At 39.6% G+C, this 23,877-nt stretch overlaps 1 protein-coding gene across 5 annotated transcripts; it reads left to right on the top strand.

Moving 5' to 3' along the window:
- Positions 1–2,950: 2,950 nt before the first annotated feature.
- SC5D (sterol-C5-desaturase) lies at positions 2,951–20,206 on the top strand. Of its 5 annotated transcripts, none has more exons than XM_066365310.1 (6): positions 2,951–3,514; positions 3,711–3,826; positions 14,297–14,514; positions 15,241–15,373; positions 17,522–17,622; positions 17,928–20,206. In XM_066365310.1, the coding sequence occupies exons 3-6, from the start codon at positions 14,305–14,307 to the stop codon at positions 18,381–18,383; spliced, it is 900 nt and encodes a 299-aa protein (XP_066221407.1). In that variant the 5' UTR covers positions 2,951–3,514; positions 3,711–3,826; positions 14,297–14,304; the 3' UTR covers positions 18,384–20,206. The 5 variants fall into 5 exon arrangements, with proteins under 5 accessions (XP_066221407.1, XP_066221408.1, XP_066221410.1 ...); XM_066365311.1 differs by having other exon boundaries at positions 3,711–3,830; XM_066365313.1 differs by having other exon boundaries at positions 2,951–3,830.
- Positions 20,207–23,877: the final 3,671 nt, after the last annotated feature.

The raw sequence follows: 23,877 nt of genomic DNA, 5'->3' as shown, positions 1-23,877 counted from the left end.
ATTTGTACAACTGGGTAGATGATAATGTCATTTACTGAGATAGAAAATTTTAGTGAGAAATAGTTTCAAGGAAAAGAATCACGAGTTCAATTTTATACATGTGGAGTATCAAGTGTCTATAAAAGATCCAAATAAGCCCTGGCCGGTTGGCTCAGTGGTAGAGTGTCAGCCTGGCGTGCAGGAGCCCCAGGTTTGATTCCCGGCTAGGGCACACAGGAGAAGCGCCCATCTGCTTCTCCACCCCTCCCCCTCTCCTTCCTCTCTGTCTTTCTCTTCCCCTCCCGCAGCCAGGGCTCCACTGGAGCAAAGTTGGCCCGGGGGCTGAGGATGACTCTATGGCCTCTGCCTCAGGTGCTAGAATGGCTCTGGTTGCAACAGAGCAATGCCCCAGATGGGCAGAGCACCGCCCCCTGGTGGGCGTGCCGGGTGGATCCTGGTCGGGCGCATGCTGGAGTCTGTTCGACTGCCTCCCCATTTCCAACTTCAGAAAAAATACAAAAAAAAAAAAAAAAAAAAAGACCAAATAAGGGTGCCATGTAGGCAGTAAGATACGTGACAGGAGCTCATCAGACTAGTCTGCTATGGTGATAAACCACATACGGGAATCATATAAATTTATAATACATTTTAGGAACTTCCAGTCAAGATGGCAGCTGGATCACAATGCTTCACTGATGAATTTTACCAGACATTCAAAGAACTAACACCTACACTTCTTAAACTATTCCCAAAAATTCAAGAAGAGGAAAGACTCCCAAGATTATTTCACAAGATCAGCATTATCCTAATTTCAAAATGAGACAAGGGCACTACAAAAAAAGAAAATTAAAGGCCAATATCTCTGATGAACATAGATGTTAAAAATCCTCAATAAAATATTAGCAAATGAGATAGCAATACGTTAAGAAGATCATACACCATGATCAAGTGGAATTTATTCCAGGAATGCAAGGTTGGTACAACATCTGCAAATCAAGAAACATGATATACCACATAAACAAAATGAAGAAAATAAAGGATATGAATCATATGATCATATCAATAGATGCAGAAAAAGCATGTGATAAAATCCCATACCCATTTATGTTAAAAAAAATCTCAGCCAAGTGGGAATAGTGGGAACATATCTCAACATAATGAAGACCATATATGAGAAACCCACAGCCAACATGACACTCAATGGGCAAAAACTACAAGCATTTCCCTTCTACAGTTTGCAAATGTGTACTTTTCTGGCAAACTAGACTATAGCTTTCATTTACTTTTCAGAGGGATTTCTGATGTCTAAAACGTTAAGTACCATACTATAAATTAAAACCCAATCCATGTGGGCAGGTAGAGGGATAAATACCTTCTTCTCTTCCTACCACCTGCTTAAGGATACTTATGTACCAAACTTTCTTGAATACTACTTTCCTCCTAAAAAATAAATTGATGCAAATAAATATTTGTGAGCCAGTGGTCCCATAGTTCCCCACAAATATTCAGACTCTGTATCTCAGTTTAGAATTTTCCAAATGAATGAGTCCCCCTTACTCCATTCAGGTCAATGTTCCCCCCACCCCCGCCCTTAGAGAAGCTGACTCTGACCAGGCTGTCTATAGGAATAGCTCTCATCAATTTTGACTTTTATCCTTTTTCTTTTTTCTTCATAGCATTTATCACTACCTGACATTGTATTATACATTTATTTGTTTGTTTCCTGTCTCTTCACTAGTTTATAAACTTCATGAGGCAGAGCTTTTACTTATCTTGATCCCCAGCATATCTCATAGGCATAGAACAGTGGCTGGCACTTACCAGCCATCGCATAACTATTTATTAAATACATGGTTCAGTGGCTTGTTAACATGCTTAACTTCCAACAAGAAATGTAAGCAGGCATTATAGGTTATCTCTAAATTCCTTGGCAGTGGCTAGCTAGTACGGAACTTTAATGAATAAATTATCTTTGTTCCTGGACAGAGAAAGTACCTGGAAAAGCTGCATCCTAGAATGCTCTATTGACACATTGAAGATTAATTTTTTTTAAAAAAAGACTATTCTTTTTTTTCTTTTTTGTATTTTTCCAAAGTTGGAAACGGGGAGGCAGTCAGACAGACTCCCGCATGCGCCCGACCGGGATCCACCCGGCATGCCCACCAGGGGGCGATGCTCTGCCCATCTGGGGTGTTGCTCTGTTGCGGCCAGAGCCATTCTAGCGCCTGAGGCAGAGACCACAGAGCCATCCTCAGTGCCCTGGCCAACTTTGCTCCAATGGAGCCTTGACTGCGGGAGGGGAAGAGAGAGACAGAGAGGAAAGAGAGGGGGAGGGGTGAAGAAGCAGATGGGCGCTTCTCCTGTGTGCTCTGGCCCGGAATCCAACCGGGACTCCCACACACCAGGCCGACACTCTACCACTGAGCCAACCAGCCAGGGCCTAAAAGACTATTCTTTTGGGTTTAACTTATTACTACTTCAGGGTGCCAGGAGGAGGTTGCATATTTTCAAACCTTGAGAACTTCTCATTTCAAGAATAAAAAACCACCAGTACATAGTCAATGATAAAATTCTCTCTATTCAGAATATATTTGAAGGTTGCTTATAATTTCATGTCAGAGTTCCCAATCTTTCAAGAGGTCTGTTATTTTTTAATATGAAATTAATTCAAGTAAAGGGAAAATATATATTTGTGGACTAAACAAACCCCATAGACAAGATTTACACTTAGAGCAGACAGACATTTGGAAACTTGGTGCTATGTAAATATCTTTTAAACCACAGTTCTACTATCCCCAGATATTAATATAAAAATCTTTATCTAAAAAATTAAAGAATGAAATAAGAATAGCAAAGGAAAGAAAGAAAGAAGAAATGTTATTTAGAAAGTAGGAGGTAATTTTACAATGTACACAAGTATAAATTTTGTACATCTGGCATTATTAATTTGTTATATGGCAATTTTTTAAAAAAGTGGAAGGCAAGCTACAGATATTTAAAACAATACTGATAGAGAAGGTTTTGATTAGGGTCTAACAGTTTCCCCCTTACATTGTAGCACTTCTTACAGTCATACAAGGAATCAGAAATGATTTCTCCTAAATTTAGTCATCTTCCATTTTCATGTATTTTCTTCTACTTATCATTCTGGAGGGAGCAAAATTAAACGACTAGGCAGATGTTGTTCTGATTGGTCAAGTTTACTACAACAGCGGTTCTTCAATTTTATCTAACGTTAGAATCACTCTGACACGGATTCCCGGTGCCCTCCCACAGTTTCCGATCCAGCAGGTCTGGGGTGGCTCCGGGGAATTTGTATTTCCAGCAGATTGTCAGGTGATGTGACGCTGCAGGTCTGACGTGAAGAATCACTACGCCGAGGCTTCCAGGAAGGTCGATTCACAGGTGTGGCCGGCGCAGTCCGTGTTTGGCAAAGCAGAAACGGAACCGGCACGCTCGCACGGAAAGCAAACCTCTAGGAATCAATAGCATTCCCGTCGAGCTTGCAGTTTGGCTGTACTGGTGCCAGGAAGAGGTTTCTGCCATTCACACACCTACGTAGACTGGCTGAGTTGGATGCCGGCCATCCGGCGCTCTGCGAGAAGGGCGGGCTCGGGGTTGGGAAACATTAGCAGCTGTCGGGCAGATGTTTGAGCCTCCATCACTTGAAAGGCGAAATGTCCCCGACGTTCGTCTCAAAGGAAATGCCATCTATTTCTTTTATTTTTTAGGAAAGGTTCCATAACTACAGTAAACGTGTTTCGTACAAGACTCCGAGCCATAGACGGCAGTGCCATTTAAAAAGCAAAGAAACGAAAAGCCGGAGACTCGACCCTTCGCTGCCTCAGTACGTAAGTCCGATACCCGTCCTTCTTTCTGTCAGCAGAGAGGGGGTGTGGCCGAGCGCGCGGCGTCCACGTGACCGCGGGGAGGGCAGCTACCCGGTCTCACGTTGCCGGGTCGCGCGATTCGCCGTCATATCAGCTTATGACTCCGGCCCCTGATTGGCTGGCGGCTTCGGCAGCTCTGAGCTTGGGGTCTGGCTCCGCCCCTCCCGGCAGCGCCCGCTAGTCGGCCGCGGCGATCAGCCAGCCCGTGCGTTCGGAGTCGCGGCAGCAGCTCGATCCGCGGCGGACCCACACTAGGTAGGGATGGCGGGAGGGCAGGGAAGGAGGCAGACCAGAGCCGGACCAGCAACAGCAAGGTTAGGCCCAGGTGGGGAAGTTGAGACCCCACCTGGCCCGCCCTTTCCCACCATGCCGCGGGCATTTATTGAATGTCTTCTAGATGCCAGGCACTGGGCAGGCGCGGGGGGATAGGCTGAAACTGACCTGAGGACTGCTGCCCCGACTGGTTGCAGAAACTGGCAGGTATACAGATGTGGACAGACTGAAAACACAGGCCACGAGGGCTGTGATGGGGCGAGTGCGGGGCGCAGGGGGCGCAAGCTGCCCCGGCTGAGAGGGAGGAGGGCTGCGGCCAGAGACTTCTAGTTCCCGGCCGCTGTCCGGCCGGAGGTATCTCAGGGCGCCCAGGTGGCCTGGACGTGAAGGAAATTGACACATGGACAGGCGCGAAGACAGTGAAATACTTTTTGTTAAATGTTGCGGATCTCTGATCCAAGGGAAGTCTGCCCACGGAATATTCCTACGTTACTTTGAGACGGATTTTCCTGTGTTCTTGGAGGGACATACTTTAGTTTATTTTTTAGGGAGCAAAGGAATTAGGCTGAAGAACTTAGTTCATTATCTGTGACTAGTGTGAGCCCAAGTAGTGGGGTGGGGCAACAGTCCGTGGTTTGAGAAGATTACAAGAGAAGGGAAATAATCGATTACGAAAGTACAAGGACAAATCATATCTACTAGCATTCCTAGTAACAGCAGAGTAAATTTGGAGATGGCAGAGAAGAAAAAATTACCTCGGAAGGTAAAGTTTTCAAAATGGAAAGTTTGTGGTAGCTGGGTGTTTTTAGCCAAAACGTGGTAGCTCATCTGTCTTTATTTCACCTTCCTTTCATTTTTTTCTTAACTTTGTAATGATAGACACCTACCAATAATAAGTACACGATCCTTGATCTTTATTTAAAGAGTGCTTTTACATTCATTATGTATTGTAATTAACATGGGATACTCAATTCCCCATCTGCCTGTATAAGATCTTGAGAGATAATATAGAGTAATAGCTAAGTGAACAAGCTCTGGAATATACATCCAGCTGTTACTTGTTACTGTTGTTACTGAGCAAGTTATTTAGATACTCCTGACCTCAGTTTCCCTATCTGTGAAATGGGGGTTATAGAAGTATCTACCTCATAGGGTTATGAGAATTAAGCAAAGGAATACAAAAAAATTACTTTAAGTGGTCCTTAATCAATGTTAGCTATTGACTATACTTTTAAGGTAAAGCAAAAAGGTAATTAAAAACAATCAAAGGAATTTTAAAAAGGTAATTGAAGACACAAGTCATTCTAACCGTCTAATTGTGTTCTTTTGAAAACTGTTTTAAGAGAAGTTTCCTTTGTTTTTGTAAAGGTAAAGTAATATTTACTGTAAGCTTCTATTTCAGAAAGGGGTCCTTAACCGAGGGTTTGTGGAGCTCTTGAGTTCAGCCCCTTAAAATTATATGCAAAATTATATGAGCTTGTAGGGTCATCACTGAGAATATTAAAAATTGAGCTGAAGAGTTGAAAGTAACAAAGAGGCAGTAGAACTTGGTTAAAGTCATGGATTTTGAAACCAAACTTCATGTGTTTGAATCCAACTCCAGCATATATTTACCTCATGGCCCTGAACAAGTTTCTTTAATTTTCTCTTTCCAGTTTCATTTGTAAAATAAGAATAATATTAGTATCTAACTCGTGCGGTTTCCTATAAGGGTTAAATGAGTTAAGATTTACAGTACCTAGTATATAACAAATATTAATATTTCTATTATTACCTATGATCAATTGGCTATTAATTATGTTTTAAAAATCAAATGGCACCTTTTTCTTACTTTAGGTTAAGATAGTTTTGGCTCCCGTTACAGTAATAATAATAGCTCCTGTTTCTTAACTACTTTCTATGTGTCAGAGACTGCCCCAAAATTATGTACTTAGTCTCTAACTCTTACAATATTCTTTTTTTTTTAAATTCATTTTTAGAGAGGAGAGAGAGAGAGATAGAGAGGGAGAGAGAGGAGAGAGAGAGGGGGGAGGAGCTGGAAGCATCAACTCCCATATGTGTCTTGACCAGGCAAGCTCAGGGTTTCGAACCAGCGACCTCCGCATTTCCAGGTCGACACTTTATCCACTGCGCCACCACAGGTCAGGCTCTTACAATATTCTTTAATATAGATATGTGATATGCAATTTATAGAGTTGGATTTGAATCTAAACTTCAAAATTGAATTGCAGTTTTGTAATCATATTGCTATTAATTTCAGAAGATTTTATATTAGATGTCGAAATTACGGTAATATATTCATAAATACCTACTTACTATATTCAACAAATAGAATGAATTGAAACCAAAATTCTAAAACTACTTGAAACAGTTTAATGTCACAGTGTCTACATTACCTGTAGGTTGACTGAGGTACATTTCCTCCTCCCTTCAAGGCATTGGTTTACTACAATAGCAATTACATACAGGGAATAGATACAATGAATGCAATTAGCATGCTCTTATTCAAGAATTTTTTCAAGTTAAGGATTGAAATCTTACGAAAGTTTTTACTTACATCTGATATTAAAGATTGAGTAAAGAAGATTCTTGGTCAATATCTGAGCTTTTTCTGGCAGCATTGTACTGTCTCAGGTGCTGTGTTGCTTTAGGGCTGTGTGGCACTGTAGGTAACATGCAGATTAGTCCATCAACCCTTGCCAACTTTTTGTGGGGTAGCAATAGTCTTTTTAATTGTTAGGTTTTTCTTTGATGTTTATGTCTCCTGGTATTTCTTACTTAGTGTACTTCCCCTGCTACATTGTCTTCTTGACCATCTCTACCTTTCATAAGTTAAACTTCAACTAGTGGGATCACTGTTGAACTTCAGATTCATATTTGTATGTAGTTTACTGCTTATGTCTAGTAGCCCAGATGAGCCACAGGCGATTAGATTTAAGACCCAAGCCAAACCCATCATTCCTCCCACGCTCCCTATTCCTATTAAACCGAGTCTACTGGCTCTCCCGATAGTCCTTGTTTCCGTTTGACGATGGAGTGAAGGTACAGTCACCACTGAACTAAGAAGGTATGTTAAGACTGCAGAATGAAGCAGGCAACTCTATTGATTATAACAGAATTTATTGTAGGGTGATTTAATTGCGGGAAGATTTGGGGGGAGCAGACAGACAACCAGCACATTGTACAAATTATTTATTCTCTGCTGCTAGACAGTTGTTACAGTAAATATTTTATAGTATAGCTAAACTACCAATGACTGACAAGACAAAAGGACAAAGAAGGTAGGATGGGACGGGAACTGCTTACAATTAACGTCAGCACCTAGTTTGATATTTATTTGTTGCTATGTCATTCTGGCTTTTACTTGCTGGCTTTTTTTTTTTTTTTTAACTGACAGAAATCTTTATGGCTGCATTGTATCATATAAGGTTGCAGGACACAACTAATTATTAACTATGAGGCTTCGGTGCTGGCTGAGACCAGTTAGGTCAGGGTTCAGAACATGTAAACTAGAGAGACACAGAGGCACACAAAGATGGAGTCAGCTTTGTGTATATCTACTCCTATATAACATTATAATGACACTATCATCCACTCAGGCATCTTAGATTTTTCTCTCTCTCACATTTCAGTTATCTAATCAGTTATCAAACCTTACTGGATTTTTTATTTGCTATGTCTTGGATGGATATGTCTGTTCTCTCATCTTCTTTGGTTTAGTCTACTACAGAGCAACCAAACTAGTCTCCCTGCTTCTCATCAAGTCACAAAAAAATATAAATTATCCTAGATAGATAAAATGATGTTCAGTGTTACTCATCATAAGGTAAGTTTAAAGTAAATATGCACCAAGATATCATTTCTTTGCTATCAGGTTGATGAATACCCAAAAGTTTGGTGATGTTCTCTGCTGTTAAAGTTGTAGGGAAATAGTCACTAGCCTACATTCCTGTGGACTTGCAAAGTAGCACAACCCCTCTGAGGAGCGATTTAGCAATATTTACTAAAGTTATCAGTGCTTTTTCTCTTTGCCCTAGCTCTTCCTCCTGTAGCAGTTTAACAACAGGGTTAGTCATTGTAGCATTGCTATTAGTAGCAAAAGGTTAGATTCTATCCAAATATCTGTACTTAGGTTGAATAAGCAACAGTGAAGTCACACAAAGGAACGTAGACCCACAGTCCCTTAGCCACAGTTCCAAAGTCCAGAAAACCCTGAAAACCAAAAGTTAGTTTTGGTTTTTAAAATAATAAAATGTGGCACTCAAACTCATTTAATGCCTGACTCCAGCTGATCCAGGTGCCCATTGTGCCTTGGTGCATCTCCCGCATCCTGCCTCCACTTTTTGTTTGTACGGTTTTGTTTCTTTGGTTTAATTGCATGTGAAAATATTAAAAAGTAGTTAAAGCTAGCCCTGTGAGTAACAGAATGAGGGGAAACGTCTGTGATGAGTAATAGCACAGAACATGGAGCCGTTTTTGGAGCTTGTGAATGGTGTGTCTGAAGCATCGTACTCAAGAAGACAGTGTGGAAACTACCACCATATGTGACTTAAAGAATAGGAAGACAGATCGCTGAAGTTACACTGGCAGTGAGGACAGAACTGACGCAGAATAAGAAAGCATTGCACCAGACAGAAAGGAGATCCTAACCCTATCTTGACTAGGTGGACTTGACAATAGGAAGTAAATAAGTGCGACTGGTTGCTTTGGTGATCATGAAACAAGCTAGACTATATCATGAAGAACTGCTACAGAAGATGAAAGCTAGAATTTAAGAAAGCAGGATTAGGAAATTTAAGAAGCAGTGTGGTGAACAAAAAATATATATATCTGAAAGTCTGGTGAAAATTTTGCTGATCTTGAGGTAGCTAAACATTGCCTTGATGAATTTGGTAAGATAATATTTGGTGAAAACCTAAGTGCTGGAAAAACTTGCAGCGGTGTTGAGATAGTTCTATACCTGTTTCATGTCCTTACAAAACTTTAGACCACAGGAGAAACACCAGTGCTTCAGACATTTGGCAATGATTAGAAAAAGCCAGCATCTAAAGTGTTTGAATGGGTCTTACAAAATACCCAAGCAGAAATCTTCACGCTAACTCAATAACATCTATGCTGCTTGTATGAGCTCTAGGCAGGCTGGACTAGAAGACAATTGAAAATTTTAAATTATTCCTAGACAGCCCTTTTGTGCATCCACCTCAACTTTTTGTTAAAATAATGTTTTAATCATTTACTTTTCATGCTCTATGACTAGAATGTTGCCTTTTTACCAAAATGTGTAACACTATAGGGAAAGCAAGTGTTTTGTACTGCCTGTTGTAGTTAACAGAGACCTAAGAATCAAAACTTCCTATAAGAGTTCAGTCATAGCCTGACCAGGCGGTGGCGCAGTGGATAGAGTGTTGGACTGGGATGCGGAGGATCCAGGTTCGAGACCCTGAGGTCGCCAGCTTGAGTGTGGGCTCATCTGGTTTGAGCAAAGCTCACCACCTTGGACCCAAGGTCGCTGGCTCGACCAAGGGGTTACTCAGTCTGCTGTAGCCCCACGGTCAAGGCACATAAGAGAAAGCAATCAATGAACAACTAAAGTACCACAATGAAAAACTCATGATTGATGCTTCTCATCTCTCTCCATTCCTGTCTGTCTGTCCCTATCTATCCCTCTCTCTGACTCTGTCTCTGTAAAAAAAAAAAAAGCAAAAAAAACTGCTAATGCTTGAAATGATGTTGATAAATCAGCATTCATAAATATTTAACATTGTAGCTGACAGTGAGCTTTGAAATGAACCTGCAGATGAAGATTTTACAACCTTTTATATTACCAATGAGATGATATCTGACTTCATTAAGTTCACCATATAGTTTAACAGCCAAAACCATAAATAAGTCGGGAGAATCAGACACTAAAGAAATGCTGAACATTGATTGTGGTGCTTCTGTTATGCATTTCTTGGATGGGGAAACTGCTAAACGGTTGTTAAGCACACTTAAGCATGAAGATGGTCATGACTCTGTTAATCGTGGTGAGAGCAATGGCTACATTGTGAACTTGTGAACACAAATGGAAAAATTGATGAACATTATGGTAAGCAATTAAAAAGCAGTTGGTTCAGTAGAAACATGATTACTAAGGCAGAGGACATTGGTAGAAATCTTTTTTTTTTTAATTTAATTTTATTTATTTATTTTAGAGAGGAGGGGGGGCAGAGAGAGAGAGAGAGAGAGAGAGAGAGAGAGAGAGAGAGAGAAAGGGGGGAGGAGCAGGAAGCATCAACTCCCATATGTGCCCCGACCAGACTAGTGCAGGGTTTTGAACCAGCAACCTCAGTGTTCCCAGGTCGACGCCTTATCCACTGCACCTCCAGAGGTCAGGCAGTAGAAATCTTTTCAAAAGGCCATTGTGGTGTTGCTTTATCACTTGAGAATCCTGTTCCTGGCCCATCATCAACATCTAATTCCAACTTCATGGACCCTTCTCTATAAGAGCCTATACACACATGAAAAAGCAGTCAATTAAAATATCTCAAAGAAAGCCCAGATTTACTGGACTTTAAAATTTGCTACTATAAATATATTTTTTTTAAAAACACCATCTAAATAACTCAAAGAAAGTATGAGAACAATTTTCTATCAAATAGAGGCTATCAATAGTGAAAGATTTTTTTTAAAGAACCAAATAAAAATTCAAGAGTTGAAAATATAATTGAAGTTTAAAATGAACCATCAGACTTACATCAGATTTGAGATGTAAGAGAACAAGAGTCAAAGAACTTGAAGATAGATCAGTTGAGTTTATCCAATCTGAGAAACTGAAAGTAAGAATGAAGAAAAATTAACAGAGCCTCAGAGACTGGGAGTCTACCATCAAGAATACCAACATAGCCCTGGCCGGTTGGCTCAGTGGTAGAGCGTCGGCCTGGCATGCAGGAGTCCCAGGTTCGATTCCTGGCCAGGGCACACAGGAGAAGCGCCCATCTGCTTTTCCACCCCTCCCCCTCTCCTTCCTCTCTGTCTCTCTCTTCCCCTCCTGCAGCCAAGGCTCCGTTGGAGCAAAGTTTGCCCGGGCACTGAGGATGGCTCTGTGGCCTCTGCCTCAGGTGCTAGAATGGAACTGGTTGCAACAGAGCGACGCCCCAGATGGGCAGAGCATCACCCCCTAGTGGGTGTGCCGGGTGGATCCTGGTCAGGCGCATGTGGGAGTCTGTCTGACTGTCTCCCCATTTCCAACTTCAGAAAAACACAAAAAATAAAATAAAATAAAATAAAAGAATACCAACATAAGCATAATGGGAGTCCCAGAAGAGAAGAGAGAAAAGTAGTAAAAAGTTTATTTTAAGGAACAATGGCCTGAAACTCCTTAAATTGGATGACAAACATAAATCTACACATCTAAGAAGCTCAGTAGTATAGAATATGAGGTTTCTTTTGGGGGTGATGCAACTGTTTGGAAATTGGATAGTGATAACGATTGCACAGCTCTGAGGACACCCTAAAATTTTTGACTCATTTTCTAACATGGTGAATTTAGAGTATATGAATTGTATCTCAAGAAAGCTATTCAGTTAAAAACAGAAAAGGAGAATATTTTTTATTAATGGTGGAAAGATCTCCAGAATACATTGTTAAGAGGAAGAGTGTGACAGTGTATATATCTCTATTTGTAAAGAAGGACGGAGGTAAAAATTTGTTTTTTGGTTCTTCATTATAAAATACTGTAAGGATTCATAGGAAACTAATAAATATGGTTACGCAGAAGGCTGGAAGTGAGCTGATGATTGTGTGTACTGAGATACGAAAGGAAGCAACACGTCCGTCTGTATTCTTGTGTCAATGATTTTAAACTGCATGTGTGTGTGATATTTTTTTAAAAGATTTTCTGAATTCTTGTGGGGATTTAGTGGGTAATCTAATGGGGGAAATAGGCTATAAATGAGTAATTAAATATTTTAAAGTCTTTTTTTTTTTAGTTTTTATTTTAATTTTACTTCATAAATTGATGTTTATGTATATGGCCCAATACATAGCAGATAAAGGCCACTTGGATACTTGAAATCTAATATGTTTAGGCAATTTCCAGAATGGTTTTTTTATTGCTGTTGTTCAAAAGTTTCCATTATAAAAGAGAGGTGTTATAGATACATCCTCTAGCAACTGCAGTAAAGACTGAGGGAGCAGATCACAAATGATCCAGATTCAGTGGTCAGTTTATACAAGCTGACCATAATGTTGCTGAACTGTATAATAGGATTGTGAATATAGAATAGATGTAATTGCAGAATTGACTACAATTTTTCAAAAGTTTAACCATCTGGACCAGGAGTTGATACCTTGGCTTTTAAAGGACCTGATAATAAGTATTTCAGGCTTTGTGGGCTATACTGTCTCAGTTGCAATGACTCAACCCTGTCTAGAGAAGCAGCCATAGACAGTATATAAACATCTGAACATAGCTGTGTTCCAGTAAAGCTTTGTTTGGCCCCTGGGCCTCTGATTCCTCACCCCTGATCTAGAGTATTGTTTAGCAGGGAAAGGAGTAAGGGTTTTGTTTGTTTGTTTTTACAGAGACAGAGAGAAAGTCAGAGAGAGGGATAGATAGGGACAGACAGACAGGAATGGAGAGAGATGAGAAGCATCAATCATCAGCTTTTCATGTGGCACTTTAGTTGTTCATTGATTGCTTTCTCATATGTGCCTTGACCGTGGGTCTACAGCAGACCGAGTAACCCCTTACTCAAGCCAGCGACCTTGGGTCCAAGCTGGTGAGCTCTGCTCAAACCAGATGATCCTGCACTTAAGCTGGCAACCTCGGGGTCTTGAACCTGGGTCTTCCACATCCCAGTCCGATGCTCCATCCACTGCGTCACTGCCTGGTCAGGTGGAAAGGAGTAAGGGTATTTCAATTTTTAACATTAAGAATACGTTTTCCATACATAGGTAGGACATAAAAATGAGACTGAGGGACATGGACAATTGTGTGGTGGTTACCTGGTGGGGGGGGGGGGGAGGAGGGGAGGGGCACAAAGAAAACCAGATAGAAGGTGACAGAAGACAATTTGACTTTGGGTGATGGGTATGCAATATAATCAAATGTCAAAATAACCTGGAGATGTTTTCTCTGAACCTATGTATCCTGATTGATCAATGTCACCCCATTAAATTAATAATAATAATTTAAAAAAAGAATGTTTCCCTGCCTGACCAGGTGGTAGCACAGTGGATAGAGCATCGGACTGGGATGCAGAGGACCTAGGCTCGAAACCCCAAGGTTGCTGGCGGCTTGAGTGTGGAATCATAGACATGATCCAGTGGTCGCTGGCTTGAGCCCAAAGGTCACTGGCTTGAGCAAGGGTTTACTCGCTCTGCTATAAGCACCTCCACCCCCCAGTCAAGGCACATATGAGAAAGCAATCAATGAACAACTAAGGTGCCACAACGAAGAATTGATACTTCTCATCTCTCTTCCTTCCTGTCTGTTTGTCCCTCTCTCTGTCTCTGACTCTTTCTTTGTTTCTGTAAAAAAAAATAATAAAAAAAATCTCTCTCTCTCTCTCTCTCTCTCTCTCTCTCTCATATATCTCCCTTTGTTCTGTCAATGAAAAGGGCCTTTTCTTTGGTCACAAGAACAGATAGATAGTTCCTGACTTTTATGCTTGTGGTGGCAACATAGATACCTTTTAGGAAATTCATCTTAAGTTTCAGCATTGAAGCAAAAATCTCTGAAATACGAGTGTTTTTAGGAGTGAGAGGCTGCCGACACTTGTAGCTGAAAGAGTAAACCATTTGCTTGAGTACCCCATGCTCTGCAGTATACTTGCCGTGTGGTCTTAGGATATAGTAGAAAAGAACACTAAGATGGAATTAGATCTGGACTTACGCCGTGGTCAGCTAAACCTTAGAGAATAAACTTCCTGAGTCTCAGTTTCTCTAACTGAGCTCCACTGCCCCTGTGTATAAAATGAAGAGATTAGACTAGAGATTATATTTGAGATCTTGTCTAGCTCTAAAGATGGCATTTAGGAGATTCCAGTAGAGCAGACGTGAACTGCATATGCTTATTAAAGCAGGAACTTCATATATAGTTTTTCCAGAAAATGTTTTGCTTTGAGAAATGTCAGTTTGGTAAATAATTGTTGCACGTGTTTACCGTTCAGGGGCTGAGATGGATCTTGTACTCAGTGTTGCAGATTATTATGTTTTCACACCGTACATATATCCAGCCACATGGCCAGAGGACGACATCTTCCGGCAAACGATTAGTCTCCTGATTGTAACAAATCTTGGTGCTTACATCCTTTATTTTTTCTTTGGAACACTGAGCTATTATTTTGTCTTTGATCATGCGTTAATGAAACATCCACAATTTTTAAAGGTAAGTGACTTTCTTACCTGTTTATAGCTACTGTTATAGTAAATAACAATATGATGAATTTGTGAGCTATTCAGATTAAATTGGTTATTAGGATTAAAAAAAAGTTTTTGAAGCCATCCCAAAATGGATGATTTATTTTTGGTAGGGCTAATTGCCACCTCTTTCCTTAATTTAAACAAATAAATGGATTTAACATTTATTTTCAATTAAAAGCCTGGTATTTGCTAGTCATAGACAATGTCTTTGTTAATAGTGATGAATAAATAAATGCACATGTTTATGTAGTTATTTCAATGTGTGACTCACAGACTGAAATATATTTTTACTATGTATATTTTTTGAGAAGTAGAGGATCCAAACTCAGTAGTTCTGTTTCAGTTATTTGTAATTGGCAAATACAAATCGCAAATACAAGTCTCCAAGGACTGGGAGGGGGGTGTTATGGATGGAAGTTAATTATGAGAGAAATGATTATTCAATAAATAGAAATTTGTAATACAGGTTTTGTTGGAGGGAGAATAAGTTTGAGAATTTAAAATATTTATTGTTTTTGCTCAGTACAAAAGGAATTTTTCTTACATACCCATTCCCACATAGAAACATTTTAGAGACATTTGGTAGTAAGTGTGGTCATGTAAAAGAGAGTCTGAAAATCTGACCGAAATTATGCTAGTTCTGCTTAATAGACAGTTTGTGATTTTTAAGTGTTGGAAATTTCCTTTGCAGAATCAAGTCTATCGAGAGATTATGTTTACTGTCCAGTCATTGCCGTGGATAAGTATTCCCACTGTTTCGTTGTTCCTGCTAGAGTTGAAAGGTTACAGCCAATTATATGATGATATAGGGGAATTTCCACGTGGTAAGTAAATCATAAGAGTGACAGGTACAGACTGGTTTTTCTAAAGAACCAAATCTGCCTCATTCATCTTTAAAAGAATTACAAGTTGCTCAGTTGTTTTTAATAATGTTTAATATTTGCATTTATGCCTTGCTACATCTATGCATTTATTTATCAATTTTAAAGGCTTGGTTTTAGGTGAAATCGTGCTTGGGGGAAGACAGGTATTTGTTGCCTATTACCTGTATTGAATTCAGACTTCTAAAAATAATAATAACTCAAATTATGGAAAAAAAGAAAATGCAGATTTAAAAATATCAATTATCTTTCTACCTAGAAATGATAAATCCTTTGATGTGTATTTTCTTAGCCTCCTATGCCTTGTATATGTCATTATTTACATGACAAAAATGAACCTTTATGATGCGTACTGGTTTGGACTCTGATCTTTTTATTTTATCTATTTATTTATTTATTTGGTTTTTTACAGAGACAGTCAGAGAGAGGGATAGACAGGGACAGACAGATAGGAACAGAGAGAGATGAGAAGCATCAATCTTTAGTTTTTCATTGTGACACCTTAGTTGTTCATTGATTGCTTTCTCATATGTGCCTTGACTGCAGGCCTTCAGCAGACCAAGTAACCCCTTGCGACCTTGGGTCCAAGCTGGTGAGCTTTTGCTCAAACCAGATGAGCTCGTGCTCAAGCTCGCAACCTTGGGGTCTCGAACCTGGGTCCTCCATATCCTAGTCTGATGCTCTATCCACTGCACCACCGCCTGGTCAGCCTTTTTTTCTTAGCAATCTATTTGCCTATGTTTTCATGCCTTTATATATTGGCATTATATAGTATGTGAATTATTTCATTTTGTAGATATCCCTAGTTTATTTAAATCATCTCTAATATTTAGACCTTCAGATTGTTCCATTTTTGTCTATTATAAACAGTCCTGTTGTAACTCAACTTTTCGTGAAATTCTGAAATTATTCCATCAAGACATATTTCTAGTGTCTGGTGTTAGAAAGTAAGAGTAATAGTTAACATCTATTGAGTGTTCAGAAGTACCAGCTACAGTTTTAAGCTTTTCACACACATCAATTCATTTTATCCTACCTCCCGTTCTATGAGATAGGTACTGTTATTATGCTCCTTTTATAGGTGATAGGTTTACAGAGAATTCCAGTAACTTGTCCAGGTTTCTCAACAAAAATGTGGTAGACCTGCACCAGCAGCTCTGCTTTCTAAGGAAGAGGTTAGTTAGTTAAAAGAAGGATTTGAGGTCGCCGGTTCGAAACCCTGGGCTTGCCTGGTCAAGGCACATATGGGAGTTGATGCTTCCAGCTCTTCCCTCCTTCTCTTTCTCTGTCTCTCTCTCCTCTCTCTCCCTCTCTCTCTCCTCTCTAAAAATGAATAAATAAAATAAAAAATAAAAATTAAAAAATTTTTAAAAAATAAAAAAAAAAGAAGGAACAAAAATGACACGCTAAGGTGATGACTTGACTAGGCTTAGAAAAGTGGGTGGGATTATGAGTAAAAATAAAAGGAGGAAGGGCATTCTAGATACGTGGAACAGTATGAGAAAAGGTACAGCAGTCAGACTTTGAAGATGTTGGGAGGACATTGAGTAAACCAGCCCAGTCAGCACAAGAGCAGATGAGGTTAGAAAAGACCGGAAAGGGTTGGGTTATGGCATAAATGCTCAGCTTAAAGAATTTAAATAAAATAAACTTCCAAGCAGGGAGACAATGTATAAAGATGTATTTATAAAGAAAAATTATTAAATAGAATATTCTCAGATTTAAATAATAAAGATGCTTCAGGAGTGCCCTTTTTCTGTCTCATAAGTACCTTAATAGTTTGATTAAGAAATATTTTAGGTAGGACACTTCCAAGTTTTTGAATGAGGGAGATGAGGAAATGAGCAGATTCTGGAGAGTCGAGGGAGATTGATTTATAATGTGTTCAATTAGCCAAAACAGATAGTTTATAGTACACTGTTTACAAAAGTTAGGGGATATTTTACCACTTCCAATTCATTTTTGAAATATCCTCTAATTTTTGTGAGCAGTATATTTGAGTCTAGGATCATATGCTTTTAGACATGTAAAAATAAATGCTAATCCTGGCGGCTAGATCCTGATTCTGCTCTGTGCTGTTGTCTCCTCTAGGCTGGTTCCAGCTTGCGGTCAGTGTGCTGTCCTTCCTCTTCTTTACTGACATGCTCATCTACTGGATTCACAGAGGCCTCCATCACAGGCTGGTGTATAAGGTAGAGTCGCGTGTAGGGGAAAGAAAAAATGTTACACATCTCAGTCGTTTGTGATTATGAATTCCGTTCTCTAGGTACCAAGAGCCAGAGTCAGGACAAATAGCAGTTATATTTTGTATTTTTTATGAGTCTGGAGGGTTTGTGCTAAAATTTCACTGTTTACGGGTAAAGTGGAGGGCATTTTACAAAGTGATTTTTCTCATTTCAGAGGGATTTTTTTAGTTAAGTCATTTCCACAACATGAGCCAAGTTCAAGTTGCACTGGGTTGAGTTTGCGGTGCTGATGGTGTTCTTTTCTTCTGCAGCGCATACATAAACCTCATCATATCTGGAAGATTCCGACTCCATTTGCAAGTCATGCTTTTCACCCTTTGGATGGCTTCCTTCAAAGTCTACCTTACCATTTATACCCATTTATCTTCCCGTTACACAAGGTGGTTTATTTAACTTTGTATGTCTTGGTCAATATCTGGACAGTTTCCATTCATGATGGTGATTTTCGTGTCCCTCAAATCTTAAGGCCATTTATTAACGGCTCCGCTCATCATACTGACCACCACATGTTCTTTGACTATAACTATGGACAGTATTTCACGTTGTGGGATAGAATTGGAGGCTCCTTCAAAAACCCTTCCTCCTTTGAAGGGAAGGGACCACTTAGTTATGTGAAGAAGATAACAGAAGAAAAATGCAACAACCATGCAGAAAATGGTTGCAAAAATGAAAAATTATTCATTGGAAAGTTAACAAAGACTGAGTAGATTATTGCCCAATTATTAAATATTTTTTAATAAGAAAAATAATCTATATACAGCAAAGAGACATAGCAAATAAATGGTATCATTTGAAAATCAGCATTGTGGTTGCCGCTGGGGAATGATCATAATAGCAGATCAAGGGAAGACCCCGAGAGCACCATGATTTTAACCTCATGCTTAAAATACCAGATGTTGGTCTAAGGGACAATTTTGTGTCTTTCTATCCAGCAGAGCTGTTATTTGTATGGTCTCAAAAGCATTTTCTAAAAGACAGAAAATAAATTATTGAGAGTACTAGGTTATATCCTTTTGCCTTAATCTACCATATTCATAAAGAAAAATTTATTGTGCTTAATAATACCAAGACTGAGCACTGTAATGAAATACACATATAAAGATGGCTCCTTATTTCAGGAATGTTTATATCTGGTTTTGGTGTGATCTGCTCAAGTGGATACATCAGGGTGGAAAAACAACAACAACATATTAGCAGCTTTGTAAATGACTGAATTAATAACTGTAATTAGATGATCACTTTCTACACTTAAGAAGCTAATTCTCTGGGACATTGTCAAATACTACATCCTACTGATGAATAAATAAATTGGAATTTTTAAAAATAATTGATACTACCATGATTTAATCCACATCTGGGATTAAATATTTTGATGGTTATTATTTAAAACTATTACTTAATAACTATAAAAATATGTGAATCTGAATATGTAGTAGTCCCCCCAACCCCAATTCATGGGGGATACATTCTGAGACCCCCAGTGGGTACTTAAAACTGAGATATTTCTAAACCATATATATACATATTTATATATGTATATGTATATGTACTATGTCTTTTCTTTACACACATAACTATGATAAAGTTTAATTTATAAATTAGGCACAGATTAACAACACTAATAAATTACTGTATTTAGAAAGGAAATTTGGTACCCAAATAATATATTTATGCTACTGATTTTTTAATTAAGTTGATGCACTGCACTTTTTTGTTGTTCAATGTATTTGGAGGAAAGTGAAATGTAAAGTATCTCTTTTATGAAAATACCACAGAAGCTATTCGGCATTTAAAGATAATAACCATTATTATTAATGTTAAAATATGACACTGTTCCTATGATTTACAGGAAAGTAACCAGATCGTTAGATAGAATATTCTAATTTCCAATACAACCCAGAAACCCTGTATGTTAAAAATCACAAGACAGAATTGGTTCAGTTTTAAAATATGAATGGCATTGGTCATACTGAATTAATTTTACAGAATAAAATATCGACTGGAACTGTTTGTTTTGGCCGGATGCACTGCACTTTTGACATTTCAATGTTACAAACCTATAATTTCATATAAACAGGATTAATTGCCAGATATTTAGGCCTATCACAGAAGACTAGTTTTGAAATACTATTCTGCCTCTTTGTCCCTCACTTTTTGCCACTTCCTCTGCAAAAAAGATTTAACTAGTATAGTATTTTCATAAAATGTTTTGTATTACAACAAATATGTGGTTTGCAAAGACATTCTATAAGCTATTTATATAAAATTGATAAAAGTTGATTATGACTGTTATTATATTGTATCTCAGAATATTGTAACAGCAGAGTGGTCTTTGTACAAATTGTGTATTAATTTTAAACCACGGAAATGATATGGATTGTCAAAGCTGTTTAGAATGTCCCCAAATGCTCAGTGTAAAGGGGAAAAAGAGAGAATTGCATTCTTTTTGTTTAACATTTTTATTAGATTTGAGTGATTTAGCACTCAGTTATGTAAGACAAGTCATAAAATGTGATGTTTGTGATCCAGATGAAGTGTGTTTTTTCTCTTTGAGTTTCTGTTACTGTGTTTGTCTTACTTAAATACATACCAGTGTACTAATGAGGATTTTTAACTGGTAAATGCACCCAAGGGCTTTTCACTGACCACACCGAGCCCTTCATACTCCATCCACTTTGCCTAAGGAAAAGAAGGAAATTAAGAAGTCCATTTTGTTTCCTAATATTAATGGAACTAATATTTAGTGAGCTTTTGCTCTTGATTAGTCACTGTTATAAATACATAAATACTTGACATGAGGAAACTGGGACCTGGTTGCCTTACTTTCCCAAGGTTACTTCTCTCCTGTATAGTTTAGTGTGGATGTTGCTGGTCAGTGGGCAGCCTTTCCACAGGTATTCTTGTCCGAGGCTTCTCCCGTCTTGACGAACTGCCTCTCTCCCAGTCTGTGGCCTCTGTTGAAGGAGCGAATAAGAGAAGAGGGAAAAACATGTGGAAAATGTTTGGGTCAGGCCTGAAAGTCACATATATCCCTTGCATGTGTTCCTTTGGACAAAACTCAATCATGTGGCTCATCTCACTGAAAGAGATTCAGAGTATTTGGGACCTGTGTCTGATTGTGTAGCTGGGAGACTAATCAGTTTCTTGAACACTTAGCCAGTTGGCCATACCCATGTTATTTATTCCCCTTTTTTTGAGGGTTCCATTAAAGGTATTGAAGAGATGAATGCACTCAAAATTATCGCAAGTTATCCTTGCACTAATTGTTTTTGCATTCTTAATCCAGTTAACTCCAATTATGAATGTTAAGAGTTTCCTTGAGATTCTTATTACTATATAGCTAATAGAGAAGAAAGGGCATAATTTATAGAAAGGGAAGCTTCCTCAAAGGTTATCAACCTAGTCGCCCTCCCACCCTTGTTCTTGAAGTCTGGTCATACTAAGCAGTATTATGTTCAGTAGTCCTAACATTGTTTTTGTATATACTACCATCACATTCTTCTGTGCTCCAAGGAATTCAGTGAACATACATCAAAATGAGGATCTAAATTCCCTTCCGCAGGAATACCAAGTGAAAGACTTTTCTCCTTGACCTTGAAACTTTTTATACTTGTAGGACAAGAAGGGAAAAGTCAAGGTTATATTTTGCACTTTTATGTTAGAAATTGGAAAATGGATGGAGGTGGTACAAAACCTAGAAACCTTTACTGCATCCTTCTTCCTCCCTGTGTCTGTCTCCCCGTCTCCCTGTGACAGAATGCTGTGACCACTTCTCACGGCCCACAGTCGTGTTTCCTTTTCCTCCCAACCTCAAGAGGTCAGAGACAGATTTGGGAAGGAATGAGCAGTTCAGTTCATGATGCACGGAATTTACAATGCAGGCTGATTATTTATGTAGAGGTGATGTCTGGGAAGGAGATGGAAAGTAGGGCGACATATCTGAACAGATATATTTGGGATTAACGCACGGAAGAAAAATGTGAAGCCATGAGATCGATTGCCAAGGAGAGCATGAAAAAAACGATGTCCAAAGAAACAAACCAATGGGAGGGGGAGAGGGCTTCCTTTTCTTGTTTTCACAACTTCAAAACACCTGATAGGCAGTCTTATGTCAGTATTCCCTCTTGGGACAGTGACAAAAGGCGGGACGCCCCCTCTTGCTCACCTGTCTCCACGGCTCTTCAGAGTCTAAGCCAGGGGTCCCCAAACTACGCCCAAGGGCTGCATACAGCCCCCTGAGGCCATTTATCCGGCCCCCGCTACACTTCCGGAAGGGGCACCTCTTTCATTGGTGGTCAGTGAGAGGAGCATAGTTCCCATTGAAATACTGGTCAGTTTGTTGATTTAAATTTACTTGTTCTTTATTTTAAATATTGTATTTTTCCCTGTTTTATTTTTTTACTTTAAAATAAGATATGTGCAGTGTGCATAGGGATTTGTTCATAGTTTTTTTTTATAGTCCGGCCCTCCAACGGTCTGAGGGACAGAGAACTGGCCCCCTGTGTAAAAAGTTTGGGGACCCCTGGTCTAAGCCTTCCGACCAGACCCCTCTAGGATGTCTCATGAAAAACCTAAGTTGGGCCTCTCTGACCTTAAGCCAAAAAACCTCATATTCTTCTGTAACATGGCGTGGCCTCAATACAAATTAGACAATGACTCCCATTGGCCTGAAAATGGGACATTTGATTACAATATCCTAAGAGATCTTGACAATTTCTGCCTCCGGACGGGGAAGCCATCAGAGATTCCTTATGTGCAGGCTTTCTTCTTACTTAGCTCCTGTCCTTAATATCTGTGCCACTTGTTCTACACGCAGGCCGTTTTTGGCCAAAGAAACCTCACCTAAAACCTCTGCTCCTAATCTTTCCTTCTCCTCAGACTCCCAACTCTCTCTCCCTCCTGCCTGACCCCCGGGGCACCCCTCTCTCAGGACCCCCTATGGTCCCTCTGCAAATCTCTTTCACTCAAGTCTCTTTCCTCCAAGAGCCCCTTCTCCTCTCTTTGCTAAATCCTGTTTCTCATTCACTTGCAAATACCAGTCTCTCTCTTTCTCTTCCCCTGCTGGCCAGGGGCCTCTCCCTTCTCCACTGTGTTCTTAAACCCCTACTCCCCCCTCACAGGCTGAAGTAATTTGTCTCTTTGTCAGAAAATATCTCTAGTATAATTTGAATTGAAACAAGTAAATCACGTTCATTTAAATTCCTTAATTCATAATTTATACATGAGGTCTTTGTTTAATGTGTAACTGTGTCTATTTCTAAGGCCTTAAACCAATAATTACCCATGTCTTAAACCAGGCTTACTCATCCCCATGAACTCTCCTACAATACCCCCATCCTTCCTGTTCAAAAACCTTCAGGGGCTTATCACCTTGTACAACACTTACGCCTAATCAATGAGGCAGTAGTTCCCCTCTATCCAGTAGTCCCTAATCTCTACAAATTACTGTCACACATTCCCTCAAACACCACTTACTTCACAGTCCTAGACCTCAAGAATGCCTTCTTTACCATTCCTCTACAACCTGACTCTTACTTTCTGTTTACCTTTATTTGAACTGACCCGGACACTAATGCAGCCCAGCAACTTACATGGACTGTCTTACCCCAGGGGTTCAGAAACAGCCCACACCTGTTTGGGCAGGCACTAGCTCAGGATTTAGCAGCACGCAATCTCAAAACTAGTACTCTGTTACAATATGTAAATAACCTACTCTGCAGCCCCTCCCTGCCTGCCTCAAGGAGACACACCGCCACCCTTCTTAACTTCCTCACTATAAAGTGATACCGTGTCTTCCCTGCTAAGACTCAACTTCACTCTTAGTCCATAGTCTATCTAGGCATCGCCTTAACCCCCACCACCTGAGGTCTCACCCTAGATCCAACTCAGGCCCTCCATAGTCTCCAACCACCTACCACCGCAGATCAAATCCTTTCTTTCCTCGGTCTAATAGGCTTCTTTAGACACTGGATTCCCAATTTTTGCTCTCTTAGTCAAGCCCCTCAGTGAGATCTTCTGAGCATGGCTTTTAAGGTCTATAATGGCCAAGGAAGTAACAGAAAAGGCAAATAAGGCCCAAAAGAAGTCAGGAAATACCAGCTTTTGGCATATGCTTTTAAAGGCTCCAGCACCCTAAAGGGCTTCATAGAATTGCATCAGGGCCCTGCTCCAGAGTGGAAAGAAAGGTCATTGAACTGAAGC

Source organism: Saccopteryx leptura, chromosome 2, assembly GCF_036850995.1.
Source record: "Saccopteryx leptura isolate mSacLep1 chromosome 2, mSacLep1_pri_phased_curated, whole genome shotgun sequence".
In the NCBI taxonomy this organism is placed as follows: Eukaryota; Metazoa; Chordata; class Mammalia; order Chiroptera; family Emballonuridae; genus Saccopteryx; species Saccopteryx leptura.
This window is presented reverse-complemented; position numbering and strand designations above follow the sequence as displayed.